The sequence below is a fragment of the Sinocyclocheilus rhinocerous genome, unplaced genomic scaffold, assembly GCF_001515625.1.
Source record: "Sinocyclocheilus rhinocerous isolate Xijiao unplaced genomic scaffold, SAMN03320098_v1.1 scaffold310, whole genome shotgun sequence".
Taxonomy (NCBI): Eukaryota; Metazoa; Chordata; class Actinopteri; order Cypriniformes; family Cyprinidae; genus Sinocyclocheilus; species Sinocyclocheilus rhinocerous.
Window position 1 is genome coordinate 186,400 of NW_015666531.1, and position 16,101 is coordinate 202,500.

The window sequence follows — 16,101 nt, forward strand, 5'->3', positions numbered from 1 at the left end:
AGAGAGAGAGAGAGAGAGAGAGAGAGAGAGAGAGAGAGAGAGAGGAGGAGGAGGAGGAGGAGGAGGAGGAAGAAGAACTCATTCGGAAGGAACTGAAGCGAGAGGACGGATAGTTGTTAATTTGACGCTGTACGAGTCTTAATATTGCGTTATTGAAATTCTCTCATTATTTCAGGCCAAAACGCTGGATTAGCCTAGTGAACGAACCCGGTAAAACGCTAAATTATTGCTCTATTATTCATGACTTCGCAGTACAACTTTCAGATTGCTGCATGTATCCGATCTTTTCACTTCTCTGTGTTGCAGTAAATGCTTTGTTTAAAGTCAGTGAATCTTGAACTAGTTAATCAAACAGTGATTAAGATATACTTGGTACATTAACTTAAATAGAAATAACATTAACGTCTCAAAAAACGAAATCATTTTAATACTAAAATGCATGTTTTTTTCCCTCCACAGAGCTCTCAGAATGGAATATATATTTATACTGATCCTTTTTGAATTGTGCATCAACACTGAAGTTGTGAAGTGCACGGTGTGTTCCGTTAATGGCCATGGCCTATGGCTTCTGCATAGGTGGAGGTCTTCATCATGTGCCAGAGCTGCCCAAGCATGTCAATTATGTGGATCTGAGTTTAAACAGCATTGCTGAACTCAACGAAACATCCTTTTCTCATCTCGAATGTCTAAAAGGCCTTAAAGTGGAGCAACAAACACCAGGACTTGTGATCAGAAACAACACATTTAGAAGACTCTCCAATCTAATATTACTTAAACTAGACTACAACTGCTTCCTGCAAACAGAAACAGGGGCTTTTAATGGATTATCCAACCTTGAGAATCTCACTCTCACTTAGTGCAGTTTAGATGGTTCTGTTTTGTCTGGTGACGTCTTTAAACCTCTGGTGTCTCTACAGATGCTTGTCTTACGCAATAACAACATTCACAGAATCCAGCCGGCATCATTCTTTTTAAATATGAGGAGATTCCACGTTCTGGATCTGTCTCACAACAAAGTGAAGAGCATCTGTGAAGAAGACCTCCTCAGCTTTCAGGGTAAACATTTCACGCTCCTGACCCTTGCCTCCGTGACACTGCAAGACATGAATGAGTACTGGTTAGGATGGGACAAGTGTGGAAACCCGTTTAAGAACATGTCCGTAATGGTATTGGACCTATCTGGAAATGGCTTTAAAGTTCCTATGACAAAGCGTTTTTTTGATGCAATCATTATTTAAGGTCTCATTCTCAGTAAGAGTTACAACATTGGCAGTTCTTTTGGTCATAACAATTTCCCAGATCCAGACAAATTCACATTCAAGGGTCTTGAGGTTAGTGGTGTTAAGATTTTCGATTTGTCCCAATCACATATTTTTGCTTTGTCCAATTCAGTATTTAGTCTTTTTTTTTTTTTTTTTAGATCTAGAGCAAATTACGTTGGCACAAAATGAGATCAACATTATTGAAAACGATGCATTTTTGGGTATGACTAATCTACAAAAGCTAAACCTGTCCAACAACTTCCTGGGTAGTATTGATTCCAGTGGGGGCTCGTCGGGGGAGGCAGGGGAGGCACAGCTTCCCCATAATTTTTAGGTGAAAATTACGATTTAATGTTAATAAAATTCACAATTCATTTCAGTTCATGTCTCAGAATGTGTATTTTTTGTTTGTAATTACACAGTGATAATACATAACTTGAAAGCGCCGCTTTTCTATTGCGAATGTGCCGAATCTGCTGATGTAATTACAACCGCTAATGATAGAGAAGGGTAGGGGGAGGCCAGGGCAGAGCTGAGCTCTAGTGCCTCCGAGGGTAAAAAAAATTAGCCAATCACCATCGAGTGTTCACTTTCAGCGCCGCTGAGGAGTGTTGAGAAAAGAACCCTCGTAGAGGGTTAGTTTGAACGTCTGCCGCTGCGCTGATAATGTACCAAGTACTTATGATGAGTAGCGATATTGAATATTTGATCGCCAACAGATTTACCAAGCTGTCATTCAAACAGTATATATACAAATTTAGGGAAAACAGCCTAAGCTGGATATAGGCTACAGCAGTCAGCTTAATTAAATGGCACAACAGCCAGCTCTCTTTTAACACAGACTTTTAAGAAGGGATGGATGTTTGCTTCAAGTGATAGGCCAGGTAAGTGAAATTATATTATCTTGCTGTATGTGTGTCATTTTCTTTACGTGTTCTGACTAAAAGCAACCAAAAAGCCATTTTAAAGTGGGTAAGCAAATTATAATAATAATAATCGGCAGGGATCGCAGACCAATACAATTAGTGTGCCTCCTCTATTTTAAAACCCAGGCACCGCCACTGATTGATTCTAAAACATTTCAGAATCTAGAGAAACTTGAGGTGCTTGATTTGTCTTACAACTATATAAGGATATAAAGATATATCAATCATTTCAGGGACTCCCAAATTTACTCAACTTAAATCTAACAGGAAATGCTCTGGAATCAGTTCATGAATTTGCAACCCTAGCAAACCTGAAGAAACTCTACTTGGGTGAGAACAGAATTTCATCTTTGTCTATTTTACCCAACATTTCTAAAAAATCTCACGACCCTTGACCTGGAATTCAACAGATTGAAGGACTTGTCAGATTTGTACACTATACTACGGGAATTTTCTCAAATAGAAAAAACCTTTCTTCGAGGCAACATGTTTTCGATGTGTCATAATCAGAGACAAATAGTGGTTTCAGACAAACTACAACTCCTTAATCTCGAGCTTTCAACAATGCAACTGATCTGGTCAGAAGGAAAATGTCTTGATGTGTTTAACAATCTTCACCAGTTAGAACAGCTTTCTCTGGCTTCCAACGGACTTCAGTCGCTTCCCAAAGACATTTTCAAAGACCTTACTTCTTTGATCTTTTTGGATTTGTCCTTCAACTCTTTGAAGCACCTTCCGAATGGTATATTCCCTGAAAGTCTTCAGATACTTAAATCAGGTCTCTTTAGCACCCTCAGCTACCTCAGCCTGATGAAAAACCAGTTCCATTGTGACTGCAGCCTAAGGGATTTCCAAACATGGCTAAATCAAACCAGCGTAACCCTTTTTCACTCCATTGAGGATGTGACATGTGCCAGTCCTGAGGATCAGTACATGGTTCCGGTTGTGAGATCCGGCATACAATGTGAGGATGAGTGAAGCGCTGAAAACTGAGGCTTGTGCTTTTCATTTTCTGTTCTGCACTGATCATATCACTCACTGCCTGTGCCATCATTTGTCTGTTGACGGGGCTACCTATCCTGATCGATTCTTGTATGACGTGTATCTTTGTTTTAGTTCCAGTGATATTAAGTGGGTAGAAAGAGCGCTGTTGAAGAGGCTCGACTCTCAGTTCTCAGAGCAGAATACACTACGCTGCTGCTTTGAGGAGCGAGACTTCATACCCGGGGAACACCATCTTACCAACATGCGAAATGCTATCCAGAATAGTCAAAAAAAAAAACCTTTGTGTGGTGTCTGAATGTTTCCTGAAGAATGGTTGGTGCTTAGAAACCTTCACCCTGGCTCAGTGCAGGATGCTCGAAGGAGGTTGAAAACAATCCTGAAGCAGCACATGTTCATGCAGACACGGCCGTGTAACTGTGAAGGACTTTGTATGGACATACCTTTCTTTGCTCTTGGTGAGGTTCTCTCATCCATCCTACTGTGTTTAACCCGCTTAATAAATGAAGGCTATTAAGTTTGACACCATACTGAACTGTATATATATTTAAAAGTTTATTTTGTATCATCCAAAATGTGCAGTAGCATGAACTTCTCGGTCAATTGGTGTTAAAGTCAACGGAACTGTGACATTACAGATACATCTTTAATTAGATGAACAGATACCTGCATTAACTGTAATTGCTTTAAATAATGTGCATATTACATATGCAAACAGTACACCTTTTTAATTTTTATTTTCATGCCGTTTCACGATGGCACATTAAGTTGCATAAATCATACTGTGTGTTATAATTCACGTGTCCAAATATCTGTGGGACAATACTTGGTTTTTAAATAAAATGTGACTTTTAAAGATAATGTACTACAATTATTGCTGTTTGCATTGTTATTTGAAGAAACCTTGGCATACAGCAGATGGTTACTGCTAAAAAGTACAAATCAGAGAACAAATGTTGGAAACAATATATCATTTTTACAACTGGTACCAATTCTTTGAAATTCACCAAATTTTATGTTATATATTTAAATTATTATGATTAATAATATTATTATTACACCGGATAGCAGCCTTTATTGGTACACCCAATATTACCAAATAACACAGAAAATTTGTAAAAAAAAATAAAAAAAAGTGATTATCTTTCTATTAAAAAACAACAGAACAGATCCTAATTTCTCAGATGACAGATACACCGTACATGTCAAGGACACGTGACACTTAACAGAATACTTAATTCTGCATGTATTTCTTTTGTGTGAAGTCACATAAACTGACTCAATTTCCCCGAAGTCCTGATGCTAACGTAAATAATTGCACACTGCAGGAGGAAGTGGTTTTATCTGAGAAACTGGAAAAAAGCAGACAACTTTAAAACAAAGCACAATGAGTCTTTCAATTCACCATCACAGACATTTCTGAAGTTTGCATGTGAAATATTAAACTTTATAGGCGAAACATTCCAATCAGCATCAATGAAAAAAGTGCATGATTCAAATACATACACAACACATAAAATATATACAAGTTCATATGAAATGTGCAGGAAAATAATTCTGATTATGTTTTTCTATTCCCATGAAAAAGTGATGGCCTGTGGCCAGACATTAAAAAAATAATCTAAAACAGATGTCACGCAAATAATACAAGCCATTGGGTCAAAATAGTGTCCTCTTAAATCGGACAAAAGTTTTCCTTGACGTCATGTCACAATTCCCATGAACATAATGTCAAGAAACTCTTTCCTGTCAGGAAACAACCAGTTGCTTTTCTGTGCTAAATCTTAATATGGTAATACGTTCTGATATCGCGATCTAACGCTCTAATTTTAAATGTTAGCATAAACTCTCAGATGAGGCTTTTGAATGAATGGCAACAGTAGGCACAGTGGTTTTTGGCTTGTGCAACTCTACAGAATTGCACTTCGCTTTTACAGTCTTTTTAAAACGGTTAAATTTTTTGGGAGATACAGGCTCTGCCCTTTCATTATTGTCTTTGTTACTCGGATTGCATTTGACACTTTCTTCTGGTACCACTGGAATCGCGTCGCGAATCTCTCGACTGTCCTGCAGCAAAACGCAAGTGCCATTTACTTTTGTGTTTATATGGTTCCATGGTATTTTTTGAGGGGTCTGGGAATTTAATGCTAGGTCCCCTGTCTTCTGTGTATCGTGATTAACAGTACAGACTCGAGTCGTGTCAGGTAAAGCACAGCGCTGAACATCTGGAAACTGAATGTGAGCTGGAAAGTTCTGGCTCTCTGGTAGAGGTGAATTGGGGCCACACGCATTTATGTGGGACTCGTCATGCACTGCAGTATCGGACGACAGTGCCTGATGCAAAAGGTGCACTGCTTGCATGCTGTAGCCCCCGGGGAAACATCTGTGAGGGGTTGGCCTTGATGTTTGGCTCTGTGTGCAATGTTGGAAGTGGCCACAGTTTACGAAGCAGTCAGTGGGAGTGTGCGTTGTATCCCGTGAGGACTGAAGGTTCTGACCCACAGGTAAGTGATTGGTCTGTTTAGCAGGGCATTGGTTGCTGCAAGGATGGTAAGGAGTCCTTTGTCGCTCTCTCATATACTGATGCATGGAGTTCTCACAGGTGCACCTCGTACAATACGGGTATTGATGAAGATGTGAAAGTTCAGCTCCTGGTAAGCCATTTTCAATCTCAGGACTGGGTTCTCCTGGGTCGGTGCAGCTTTTCAAGGTTGAGTGATGAGAAGTGATGCCATTATGCAACTGCGTACATGCTCCCTGTTCCTCATCAGAAGCCTTTTCCTCATTCCTGACATTCAACGCCAAGGGCTCAAGCTCATAGTGTTCGTGTCGACCCTCACTTCTTGCGTTATCTATCTGGTACTTGCTTGTGTAGCAAGCACTGAGTTTACCTTGACTTGGATTAGATTGGTTTTCAGATGTGCGCTCTGAAAAGGCATAGCACTGGAGTTTCTTTGGCAAAGGAATCTGTCCACAGGTGCCCTGAGGTCCCAAACAGTGACACATGCATTGAAAGAAAAATGTAGCAAATGCCCAACTAATGCACATGATTAGCATCAGAAACGTGCCCAGTTGAGTGTAGGCCAAAACTGTGGATGGCATCATCATCGCACCGGCTACAAAGGTTGTGAGTGCTGCCATCGCTATAGCTGAGCCCATTCTGCTCAAGGAGAATACCACCTTTCCTTCCCTGTCTGGTTCTGGTGCAAGGCGATACGCCACTCCATAATGGACAGCAAAGTCCACAGAGAGGCCTACAGCAACTGAGATGGTCACTGATTCAAGCACATTTAGTTCCCAACCCAAGAGCACCAGCGACCCAACTGTGACAAATATGGTTCCGGCGATGGATATGATGGCATAGAGGCTGATGATGATATTCCAGGTGGTCAGGAGCATAACACTGAAGGCCACTACCACCGCCAGTGCCATAGCGATAAGAGTCCCATCCGATAGGCTGTCCTGTAGGTCGTAGAACTCCAGGTTGCTTACAAACCATCCGTAGCTCAGTCCTTCAGGAGCATCCCTCAGCTCCTCCTGAATCCAAGCGTCGACTTCTCTGTAAAACTGATGCATCTTCTCGTACGCCAGAGTGAAATGGTAGGTACTTCGAAACTCGAGCACAATTGCTTGAATTGTGTCATTGATGTCAAACCTTGGCCCTGGAGTCTTGCTGTCAAGGTGGTAGATGGTGCTTCGGTCAAGCTCCATAATTGCCCGTTTGATGCACAACTCAAAGACCTCTTGCCGGTAAGGGAACGTGGATTGACTACAACAGGGATAGACGGAAGCTTCTTCACAGTCTTGGTTTTCCATCCATTGCTTAAAAGTCTCCATGAAGCAGCTCGTGAAGTCTTGCTCCTCAGACTGGAACACGAAGCTCTGGTTCCTAAGCTTCTGGCAGAAGTTGAGAATCCATACCTGACTTGCAGGACTCGCAATGTTGAAGGTTGTGTCGAGTGTTAGTTTACCCTTATTTTTGGGGTTCAGCGGATCTCCATTGTCAACTGGAGTAACTCCCCAAATGATGGTGATTGGCATGTGGAGGTCTTCCCCATGGTTGACCCGTTCGAACATGAAGAGTTTTTTGTACTCCGCATCATAGCGTTCAAAGGGATGGGAAGAACGGAAAACCTGAAACTCCGACAGCTCCAGAGATGGCAGTTTCATTTTGGGATTGACGCAAACAACGTAGGCTCCACCCACCGTCATTGCCAAAAACCACAAGAGCCACAAGTAGCGCAACTTGATCACGATGCAAGGCAAAACTTTCTCAAAGAATATCCGAGAGGCCTCCGAGATGCTAAAAAGACACTTGTTGACCATCTGGCACAATCTTGTCCAGAACAGCGTAGCACCCTGCGTCTGGTGGTGTTGTGACAGAGAACATGTAAAGAGGTTGACCAGGTACCTTTCATGTAGGACCACCACAGCCGGCAACCAGGTGACCATCAGTATGTAGTTAACCAGGATAGCAGAACCAGCGTACACACCAAAGCATCGAATGGCAGTGATGTTGCTCACGTAGTTGGCATAGAAGGCAGCAGCCGTGGTGAAGCTGGTGACAAACATTGAAAGCGCCGCATGCTGAAGCGTCACGCTTACCGTTTCAGAAAGATCGGAATTAGGTTTATCAAACTTTGTGTAGTTCCAGACGTCGCAGAGCACAAAGGCATCATCGGCACCAATTCCAACAAGTATGATGAGCGCAGTGAGGTTCATAAAGGGGAAGAACTCAAAGTTGAAGACCACACGGTACAGGAAGTACGAGACGATGAGCGAACTGATAATGGCAAACATGGTCATAAGGGTGATGAACATTGATCTCGTGTAGATGCACATGACTACCAACACGATCACAATTGCTATTGCGGGATACATGGTATCTGTCAGAAGGTAGTCCTGAAATAAATTGTGTTTGATGCCAAATTCTATTCCTGTGATGGTCGTGATCCCATCCGAGGAGTTCCAGTTCTCAAAGTTGTCCAAGTAAATGTTCATCATTGTTTCTCCTTTCTCCGTCGGGGAGAAGAGCATGCTGTACTTGAGGTTAGGTGGAAGGTAGTCCGTGTTCTTTGGATTCAGAAAGTCTTTGTCCACCAAAAAGTGAAAAATCTGATATACGGCGTTGTATTTTGTACACTTCCGTGGCACGTTGCCACACTTGAGGTCCTTCTTACGGGTCGTCATGTCCCAGCACTCAGGACCAAGAGTGCCATTGTGGTAATACTTTGCACAGGAGCGCAGGATTTTTAGGGTGTGGGAAACATCTTGCTCTGTGATTTTTTGGCAGGATGACTTGTTAGTAAAGACGGCTATGTAGTTCCCAAGTGTCCAGCTGGGACAGCATGAGGCAGCAGTGGTGCGCTGACACAGATCCAAGTACTGGGGATGGGAGCGAATCTAAAGGACCAGACATGAAAAACGCAAGTAAAACACCCATTTCCGACATCCCATTATGCATCTGCAAATGGTATAATCAATATATGCAATGCAAGATACATACCCGAGTATTGTCAAAATTGCACATGGATTTTATTGCCTGTATATTCCACAAGTTCTTTCCCTCTGCAGATGCAAATACAATTCGGGAATAGCTGTCACCTGTGGAAAGACAACGTTTGGTGGTTAAACACTCACAGAAAAAAGGTACAAAAGCTGTCACTTGGGCGGTAACTTTTCAAAAGGAAAAAAATATGATACTTTAAGTTACTAATATGTACACTTTAGGTACTAAAATATGTACCTTCTTTAAGGTACTTATATGCACTCTTTAGGGGTAAATAAGGTACAGATGTATATACCTTCTGAAAGGTTACTGCCCCAGTGAAAGCTTTTGTACCTTTTTTTCTGAGAGTGAACTATAAGCCAGCAGCCTTTCTCCATGAGCCACTAGGTGGCAGATTTGATTAATGTCAACTCGTCTCACTTTAGTACTATGTATTTAATACATTTGTGCTTAATTTTGTCAGCATACTATCGACTCTAGAAGTAATACATTTGTTAATGCACACAAATTCAATTTTGAGCAGATAATTAGGTTAATGTTAAATGTAAACACAAACAGATGTCCTATAAATTATGTACAGAACATGCATAGAATACAAAATGTCAAAGTGTATATATATATATATATATATATATATATAGGTAAATTGGTAAATCTTGGTTCATATTCATTTTACATATAAAAAATTTTTACCATTAAAAGTTGTATAAATTAAGATTAACGTTATAAACAACCAGCAATAGTTTATAAATTTGCATTAACCAAGATTAATAAATGCTCTAAAATGTTTATTGTTATTTATTTTTTATAGAAATTTATACAAGGACACACCAAATTCAGGTTTGCCATCACAGGAATAAATTACATAATAACATACAATAAAATAGAAAACCATTCTTTTAAATGGACTGTTTTTACAGTATTTTTCAGAATACAGAACTCACCTGGTACATCACAGAAGAAACTGTCTTTACTAAAATCCCACTCCGCTTGTCTTTTCTTTCGATCATTACGATCCTTGGACCACCTGTCATCTTGGTGACTGAAACGCAGGATAAGGAGAGTATTTAATCAATGCATTTAACAGCTCTGCATGAAAAGCAAAATCATTAAACAAACAAAAAAAAATATTTGTTTAAAATAAAATATGCTATCTGCTCTGACTGTGGTCTATATACAATTGCTCTTTGTGTTGAAAGTTATCCAGCTAAAGCCTCAACTCCCTGTCACCCAAAACCACAATCTAGTGGTTCACGACTTGCAGTCTGATTCTTGTCGGATTTAGACAGCTTTAAGGAAACAAAAAACCTCACTAATTATTAATTCCAGAGCACACTGCAGCATACTATTTCAGCCTCCTCACATTGTTGCCATTAGAGATCTGCGACTGAAATGACCGTTATCATTATTACTGACAGAGGCCAGGACTGCTGCTGACAGCACATCCTGTTCCACAGACAGGAAGTCTCTTTAATCAGAGGGAAGACGCCTATGCACATGCTGAGACGGAGCCGTGCCTTACAGACGCTCATTCTCTCTCAGACTACTTCTGTCATGATCCGTAATCCAGCTCACAATGATCCGGATCAGATGAGTCATGATACAGCCAACACAGATCGCATTACCAACCACTGCTGTTCAGGAGCAAAAAATGCATATAAAGTGGCCCCAAAAAGAATCTGATTGTCATTGCATTCAATAACAAAATGACTTTATATTGAACATGTAAAAGCAAAAAGCTAAAAATGCAACCTAAATCAGTCTAATGTGCTGTCCATTGAGCAATGTGCATTTAAAGATGCATATTTGCAAATAAAATATAAATAGGTCATGTTCCCAGTTGCAAAACCAAAATCCCACAGACGCACCAATTTTGACCAATCCTGGCCTGACTCCTAATCCTCGCTTGGCTCACGTCACATATCATATGAATGCGAAAAGGAAAATATGGTTATCAGATAAGAAGTGGACTCTGATACCTTTTGGCCTGCTCGTCTGCGTATTTGAAGGGGTAGTTGGCCAGTGTTGCCTTGTAGCCTGTGTTTTTCACCATGTTGTTCCATGTTACAAGTCGCTGGCCTATTGCAGTGCCTCTCGGTTCAAATCCCTAATAAGAGAAATGACAACAAATCTTCACTCAAACTGCACACAAAATCAACATGAAAGTCTGAAAATGTCAATATCCTATAAAGAAGACCAAAAAAAGCTCCTTGTGCACACCTGCAGTGGATTTGAGAAGTCAGGCAGGTCGGGCACGAGGATACCGACCAGTGCACAAACCACGATGAGAACTGTACACACCCCTAACACCACCACCGGCCAATCAGCAATGAGCTCTGCATAACTGCAATTGAGGGAGATTCATACATCATATGCATATATATATATCACTGTATACTACATACTGTCCAGCCTCTTTATTGTACAAGCGCAAATCATGAAAAAAAAAAAACATTTTACATTATATTTATACATTTTACACATTTATTTTTTACATATTTTAATTTATAAAAAAATCTGTCTTAACAAATTCACATTTTTAAAACACGTTTTTATTAGTTAAACATTTTACATTAATTGAAATTGTAATGTACTGTAATATTGCAATATAATTTTTTTTAAGTAATATAATTACATACAAAAGTAAAAATGTCAATAAAAATATATTTTAAAAATGTATTTTATATAATGCTCACAATGTCATTTAAAATGAAAATTAAAAAAAAATATTTGTCTTAATTTTATTAGTTAATCGTTTTCCATTAATTGAAATTGTAATGTAATATATTGTAATATTGCAATATAATAATTTTTAAAAAATAATTTTAACTGATACTGTAAGCATTTTTATAGAATACAAAATAGAATTTAATATTTTTATTGTATAATGCTTACATTGTCATTAAAAATGAAAATTTTTGAAAAAATATTTTAGTCTGAGTTTTATATATATATATATATATATATATATATATAGAGAGAGAGAGAGAGAGAGAGAGATTGTTTTTTTGAAAGAAGTTTAAAAATTACATTATAATAATTAAATAAATAAATAAAAAATTGTAGTAAACTTACCTTTTGGGAAACCGGAAAGGCCTTGGAGGGCTGAAAGATAAAAGTACCATAAATCAGGATTAGATTTAAGTGCCAAACAGTGGATTAAAACTACCTGTGCAGAGAGACATGTTTTTTCATGAAAGTGTATTTTTAACCACACGCCGTATGTGGTCTAGATCTCTCTGTTCAAGCACACATTCCTGTGGGGAAATCACAGCTGTCTCCACGTTTCTTCTCGCTGCTTTTCCAAATCAAAACCATCATGGATGTTCATATTAGAGGCTCTGCTTTAGCACACCAAAACGGCATCACCATGCGCCCAATGCACAGCTGTTCACAATCAGCCGCCTTCATGCATTTGTGTAATATAAAGACGCATTAATGGCCTGTGCACACGCAGGTGCATTTTGAGAAAAGCACAAGTGGTGCAAGATGCTAAATACTCTAAATATAAGCAACAGTAATAATGACGCCACCGAAATTGTAATGTACTGTAATATTGCAATATAATTTTTTTTAAGTAATATAATTACATACAAAAGTAAAAATGTCAATAAAAATATATTTTAAAAATGTATTTTATATAATGCTCACAATGTCATTTAAAATGAAAATTAAAAAAAAATATTTGTCTTAATTTTATTAGTTAATCGTTTTCCATTAATTGAAATTGTAATGTAATATATTGTAATATTGCAATATAATAATTTTTAAAAAATAATTTTAACTGATACTGTAAGCATTTTTATAGAATACAAAATAGAATTTAATATTTTTATTGTATAATGCTTACATTGTCATTAAAAATGAAAATTTTTGAAAAAATATTTTAGTCTGAGTTTTATATATATATATATATATATATATATATATAGAGAGAGAGAGAGAGAGAGAGAGATTGTTTTTTTGAAAGAAGTTTAAAAATTACATTATAATAATTAAATAAATAAATAAAAAATTGTAGTAAACTTACCTTTTGGGAAACCGGAAAGGCCTTGGAGGGCTGAAAGATAAAAGTACCATAAATCAGGATTAGATTTAAGTGCCAAACAGTGGATTAAAACTACCTGTGCAGAGAGACATGTTTTTTCATGAAAGTGTATTTTTAACCACACGCCGTATGTGGTCTAGATCTCTCTGTTCAAGCACACATTCCTGTGGGGAAATCACAGCTGTCTCCACGTTTCTTCTCGCTGCTTTTCCAAATCAAAACCATCATGGATGTTCATATTAGAGGCTCTGCTTTAGCACACCAAAACGGCATCACCATGCGCCCAATGCACAGCTGTTCACAATCAGCCGCCTTCATGCATTTGTGTAATATAAAGACGCATTAATGGCCTGTGCACACGCAGGTGCATTTTGAGAAAAGCACAAGTGGTGCAAGATGCTAAATACTCTAAATATAAGCAACAGTAATAATGACGCCACCACTAATAACAAATCAGCAATCGTCGAAGAACCACAACGACAAGCAATATTGCTCTCTTCGAGGATGAGAGCAGTAGGGTCACAGGGCCAAGAGGTGGCTGTGATTTTCTTCCTTGTCGTCTTAAAAGGGAATCCATGGAATGCTATAATTAGTGGTTGCTATGGCACTGGGAGGCACAGATGAACAAAAGCCATTGGCAAGAATTTTTCACCACAGGGCGACTTCTAGAGAGGCCGTAAATCCCTTTGAAAGTTCAACGGACACGTTAATACAACAACCAGATGTTGCAAGCGCACAAGCTTTAAGCATCTGCATATTCGGCTCAAGGTGAGTCCCATTAGGCTTTAAAAACAGAGAGGTGCACGTCCTTCTCCGTGCAATCAGAGAAAAGTACATGCAGACAGCCGATAATCAAATAACCAAACCCAAAAGTAAATAACGAGGAGCAGATTTCCTCCACTTCATGTGCAAATGTAGCGAGGACGTGGGGGAAAAAACCAATGCAATGATTTATAAAGTGTGCTATCAGCGAACGCTCCATGTTTGGGCCACAGACTGTGGAATTCAGGGGCGTGAATGAGAGATGGTCCAAAATGGAATAACATTTATGAGATATCGCGATGGATTATTCCACTGGAGTGCAACAGTTCTTCAACACTATTTGGGAGTTTCCCCCCCGTGTGATTTGGAGATTATTTTTTCATATTTGGATGTGTGCAACTTTTGTTCTCTGGTTAGCCTGAAAAGAAAAAAATTTGTTCAGTATTTTAGTTTACGCTCTTAAAAATAAAGGTTTCTTGTTGGCATTGATGGTTCTACGAAGAACCTTTAACATCCACGGAATCTTTACATTCCACGAAAGGTTATTTATAGTGGAAAAAAGCTCTTTATTAAAATGTTCTTCACAGTAAGAAAAAATGGTTCTGAAAGGTTTTCTGGGGAAGCAAAAAAGGTTCTTCTCTTGCATTGCTGCAAAAACTATGGAAGGCTGTTTCCACCACGGAATAAAGAAATAATAAAGTGAATTGCCACTTTTTCCTCAGAACTCAGAGTTTATTTCTCGTGAGATAAGTTGTTGCAATTACCTTTTTATTTTATATAAACGGAATTGTGAGATGTAAACTCAGAATTATCAGAAAAAAAACTTTAGAATTGTGAGATATAAGTTCAGAACTGCGAGAAAGTCATAACTCGCAACTGACTTTTTTCCTGAGAAAAGTGGATTAACATTTGATGTGTTGTGATATGTAAACTTGCAACTACCTTTTATTTTATATAAACAGAATTGTGAGATATATAAACTCAGAATTCTCAGTAAACACATCAGAATTGAGATATACATTTAAAAAAGTCATAATTCTAAGTTTATCTCTCACAATTCTGATTTTTTTTCCCTGAGCATATTTGATTCAGTTCAGTATCTTTACTGTTAAATTGTTTTTGGTGTGCTCTGAAAAATGCGAAACTTACATTTTTAGCAATTCAATCTTCTCAAGCCATGTTTTTAGAATAGTGCATCCAAAATAACGGCAATTCTAAAACATCACAACCATGTCAATGCCATATTCTGCATTGCTCATTTTGTAGAGAAACTGTATTATTGTAAGAACTAACAAATGTTTATGGATCAAGAGGTTAATTAATAAAGAAAATACGAGGAAGTGGGGTCAAACAACAGTCTGGTGACGGTGAAACGGTAGTTGAAGGGCAGAGGTCAAAGAGGGGAGCAGGAAAAAAGCATGGAGGCTTAAAATAGAAAACAACAAAAAACATTGAAGTTCAGTCGAATACATTCACAACTGATTAAACTGTATGTGATAATCAACTGCCTGACTTTCTCAGCTGTTTAAGAGAAATCCAAGAAAAAAAATACTGTGAAATATTTAGATATGTACTGAATATAATCAAAGATTAAATGCAATTGATCAAAAGTGACAGTAAGGACATTTACAATGTTACAAAAGATTTCCATTTCAATTAAATGCTGCTTTTTTGAACTTTCAATTAATCAAAGAATCCTGGGCCCGTATTCACAAAACATTTCAGTTCTCCAAAACAGCAGTAAAAGTTTTTAGCCAAGAGTTTTCTCTTAAAACCTATTCACAAAGCTGCTGAGACAAACTTTTACTAAGGAATAGAGAGAAGTCTTAAAGGGATAGTTCACCCAAAAGTGAAAATTTGATGTTTATCTGCTTACCCGCAGGGCATCCAAGATGTAGGTGACTTTGCTTCTTCAGTAGAACACAAATTATGATTTTTAAGTCCAGCCGTTGCAGTCTATCAGTCATATAATGCATGGCAATGGTAACAAAATCTATGAGAGTAAAAAAAACATGCACAGACAAATCCAAATTAAACCCTGCGGCTCGTGACGAGCATTATATGACTGATAGACTGCAACGGCTGGACTTAAAAATCATAATTTGTGTTCTACTGAAGAAACAAAGTCACCTACATCTTGGATGCGCTGGGGGTAAGCAGATAAACATCAAATTTTCATTTTTGGGTGAACTATCCCTTTAAGCTAAGAGTAAGGGGGCGGGGTTGAGCTCGTTGCTATGGATGATGTCAGAGTGCTTATTAACTATGCACACAGTGATTGGCTGTTAGTCTCTGTCAGAGATTTATCCATGGAAATATTGTAGAGCACAATTTTATGTTGCCGTATTCAAATAAAGGTTTAAAAATGCAGGGTAAGTGTCACTAATTAAACAAGTATATGTTCAGCTTATTGTCAGCCTTACATGTATGCTTCTCAAAAACAATTAGTGGATATGCATATAAACAGCCTTTTAATTAACAGAGTAGAATAATCATGGCTGATAGTAAGACATGCAAACGTAAAAGAAAACCAAACTGGATGCAAGAACAGCTGTTACTTCTTGCCCAACTGGTTAATGAAAACAAGGATAT

The 16,101-nt window shown here is 38.3% G+C and overlaps 2 protein-coding genes and 1 pseudogene across 4 annotated transcripts in view; 2 read left to right on the forward strand and 1 right to left on the reverse strand.

Annotated features, from left to right (window-relative positions):
• The window catches only part of LOC107732497 (thrombomodulin-like), a 4,129-nt gene extending 3,600 nt beyond the window's left edge, over positions 1 to 529 (forward strand). Inside the window, exon 2 of the mRNA XM_016543851.1 lies at positions 460 to 529. Coding sequence (XP_016399337.1) covers positions 460 to 501 — 42 coding nt within the window. The 3' untranslated portion in view covers positions 502 to 529. The remainder of the gene's footprint in view (positions 1 to 459) is intronic.
• A 5-nt stretch (positions 530 to 534) lies between these two features.
• Positions 535 to 3,327, forward strand: LOC107732489 (toll-like receptor 5; annotated as a pseudogene).
• Positions 3,328 to 4,636: 1,309 nt separating this feature from the next.
• The window catches only part of disp1 (dispatched homolog 1 (Drosophila)), a 60,456-nt gene continuing 48,991 nt past the window's right edge, over positions 4,637 to 16,101 (reverse strand). Inside the window, exons 3-8 of one of the 3 annotated variants that reach the window (XM_016543849.1) lie at positions 11,775 to 11,804; positions 10,920 to 11,043; positions 10,679 to 10,806; positions 9,644 to 9,741; positions 8,697 to 8,794; positions 4,637 to 8,593 (exon numbers count right to left, since the gene is read on the reverse strand). In XM_016543849.1, the coding sequence (XP_016399335.1) occupies positions 5,027 to 8,593; positions 8,697 to 8,794; positions 9,644 to 9,741; positions 10,679 to 10,806; positions 10,920 to 11,043; positions 11,775 to 11,804 (4,045 nt within the window). In that variant the 3' untranslated portion in view covers positions 4,637 to 5,026. Of the gene's footprint in view, positions 8,594 to 8,696; positions 8,795 to 9,643; positions 9,742 to 10,678; positions 10,807 to 10,919; positions 11,044 to 11,774; positions 11,805 to 12,729; positions 12,760 to 16,101 lie in introns of all 3 variants that reach the window. The other 2 variants (XM_016543848.1, XM_016543847.1) reach the window with 2 other exon arrangements.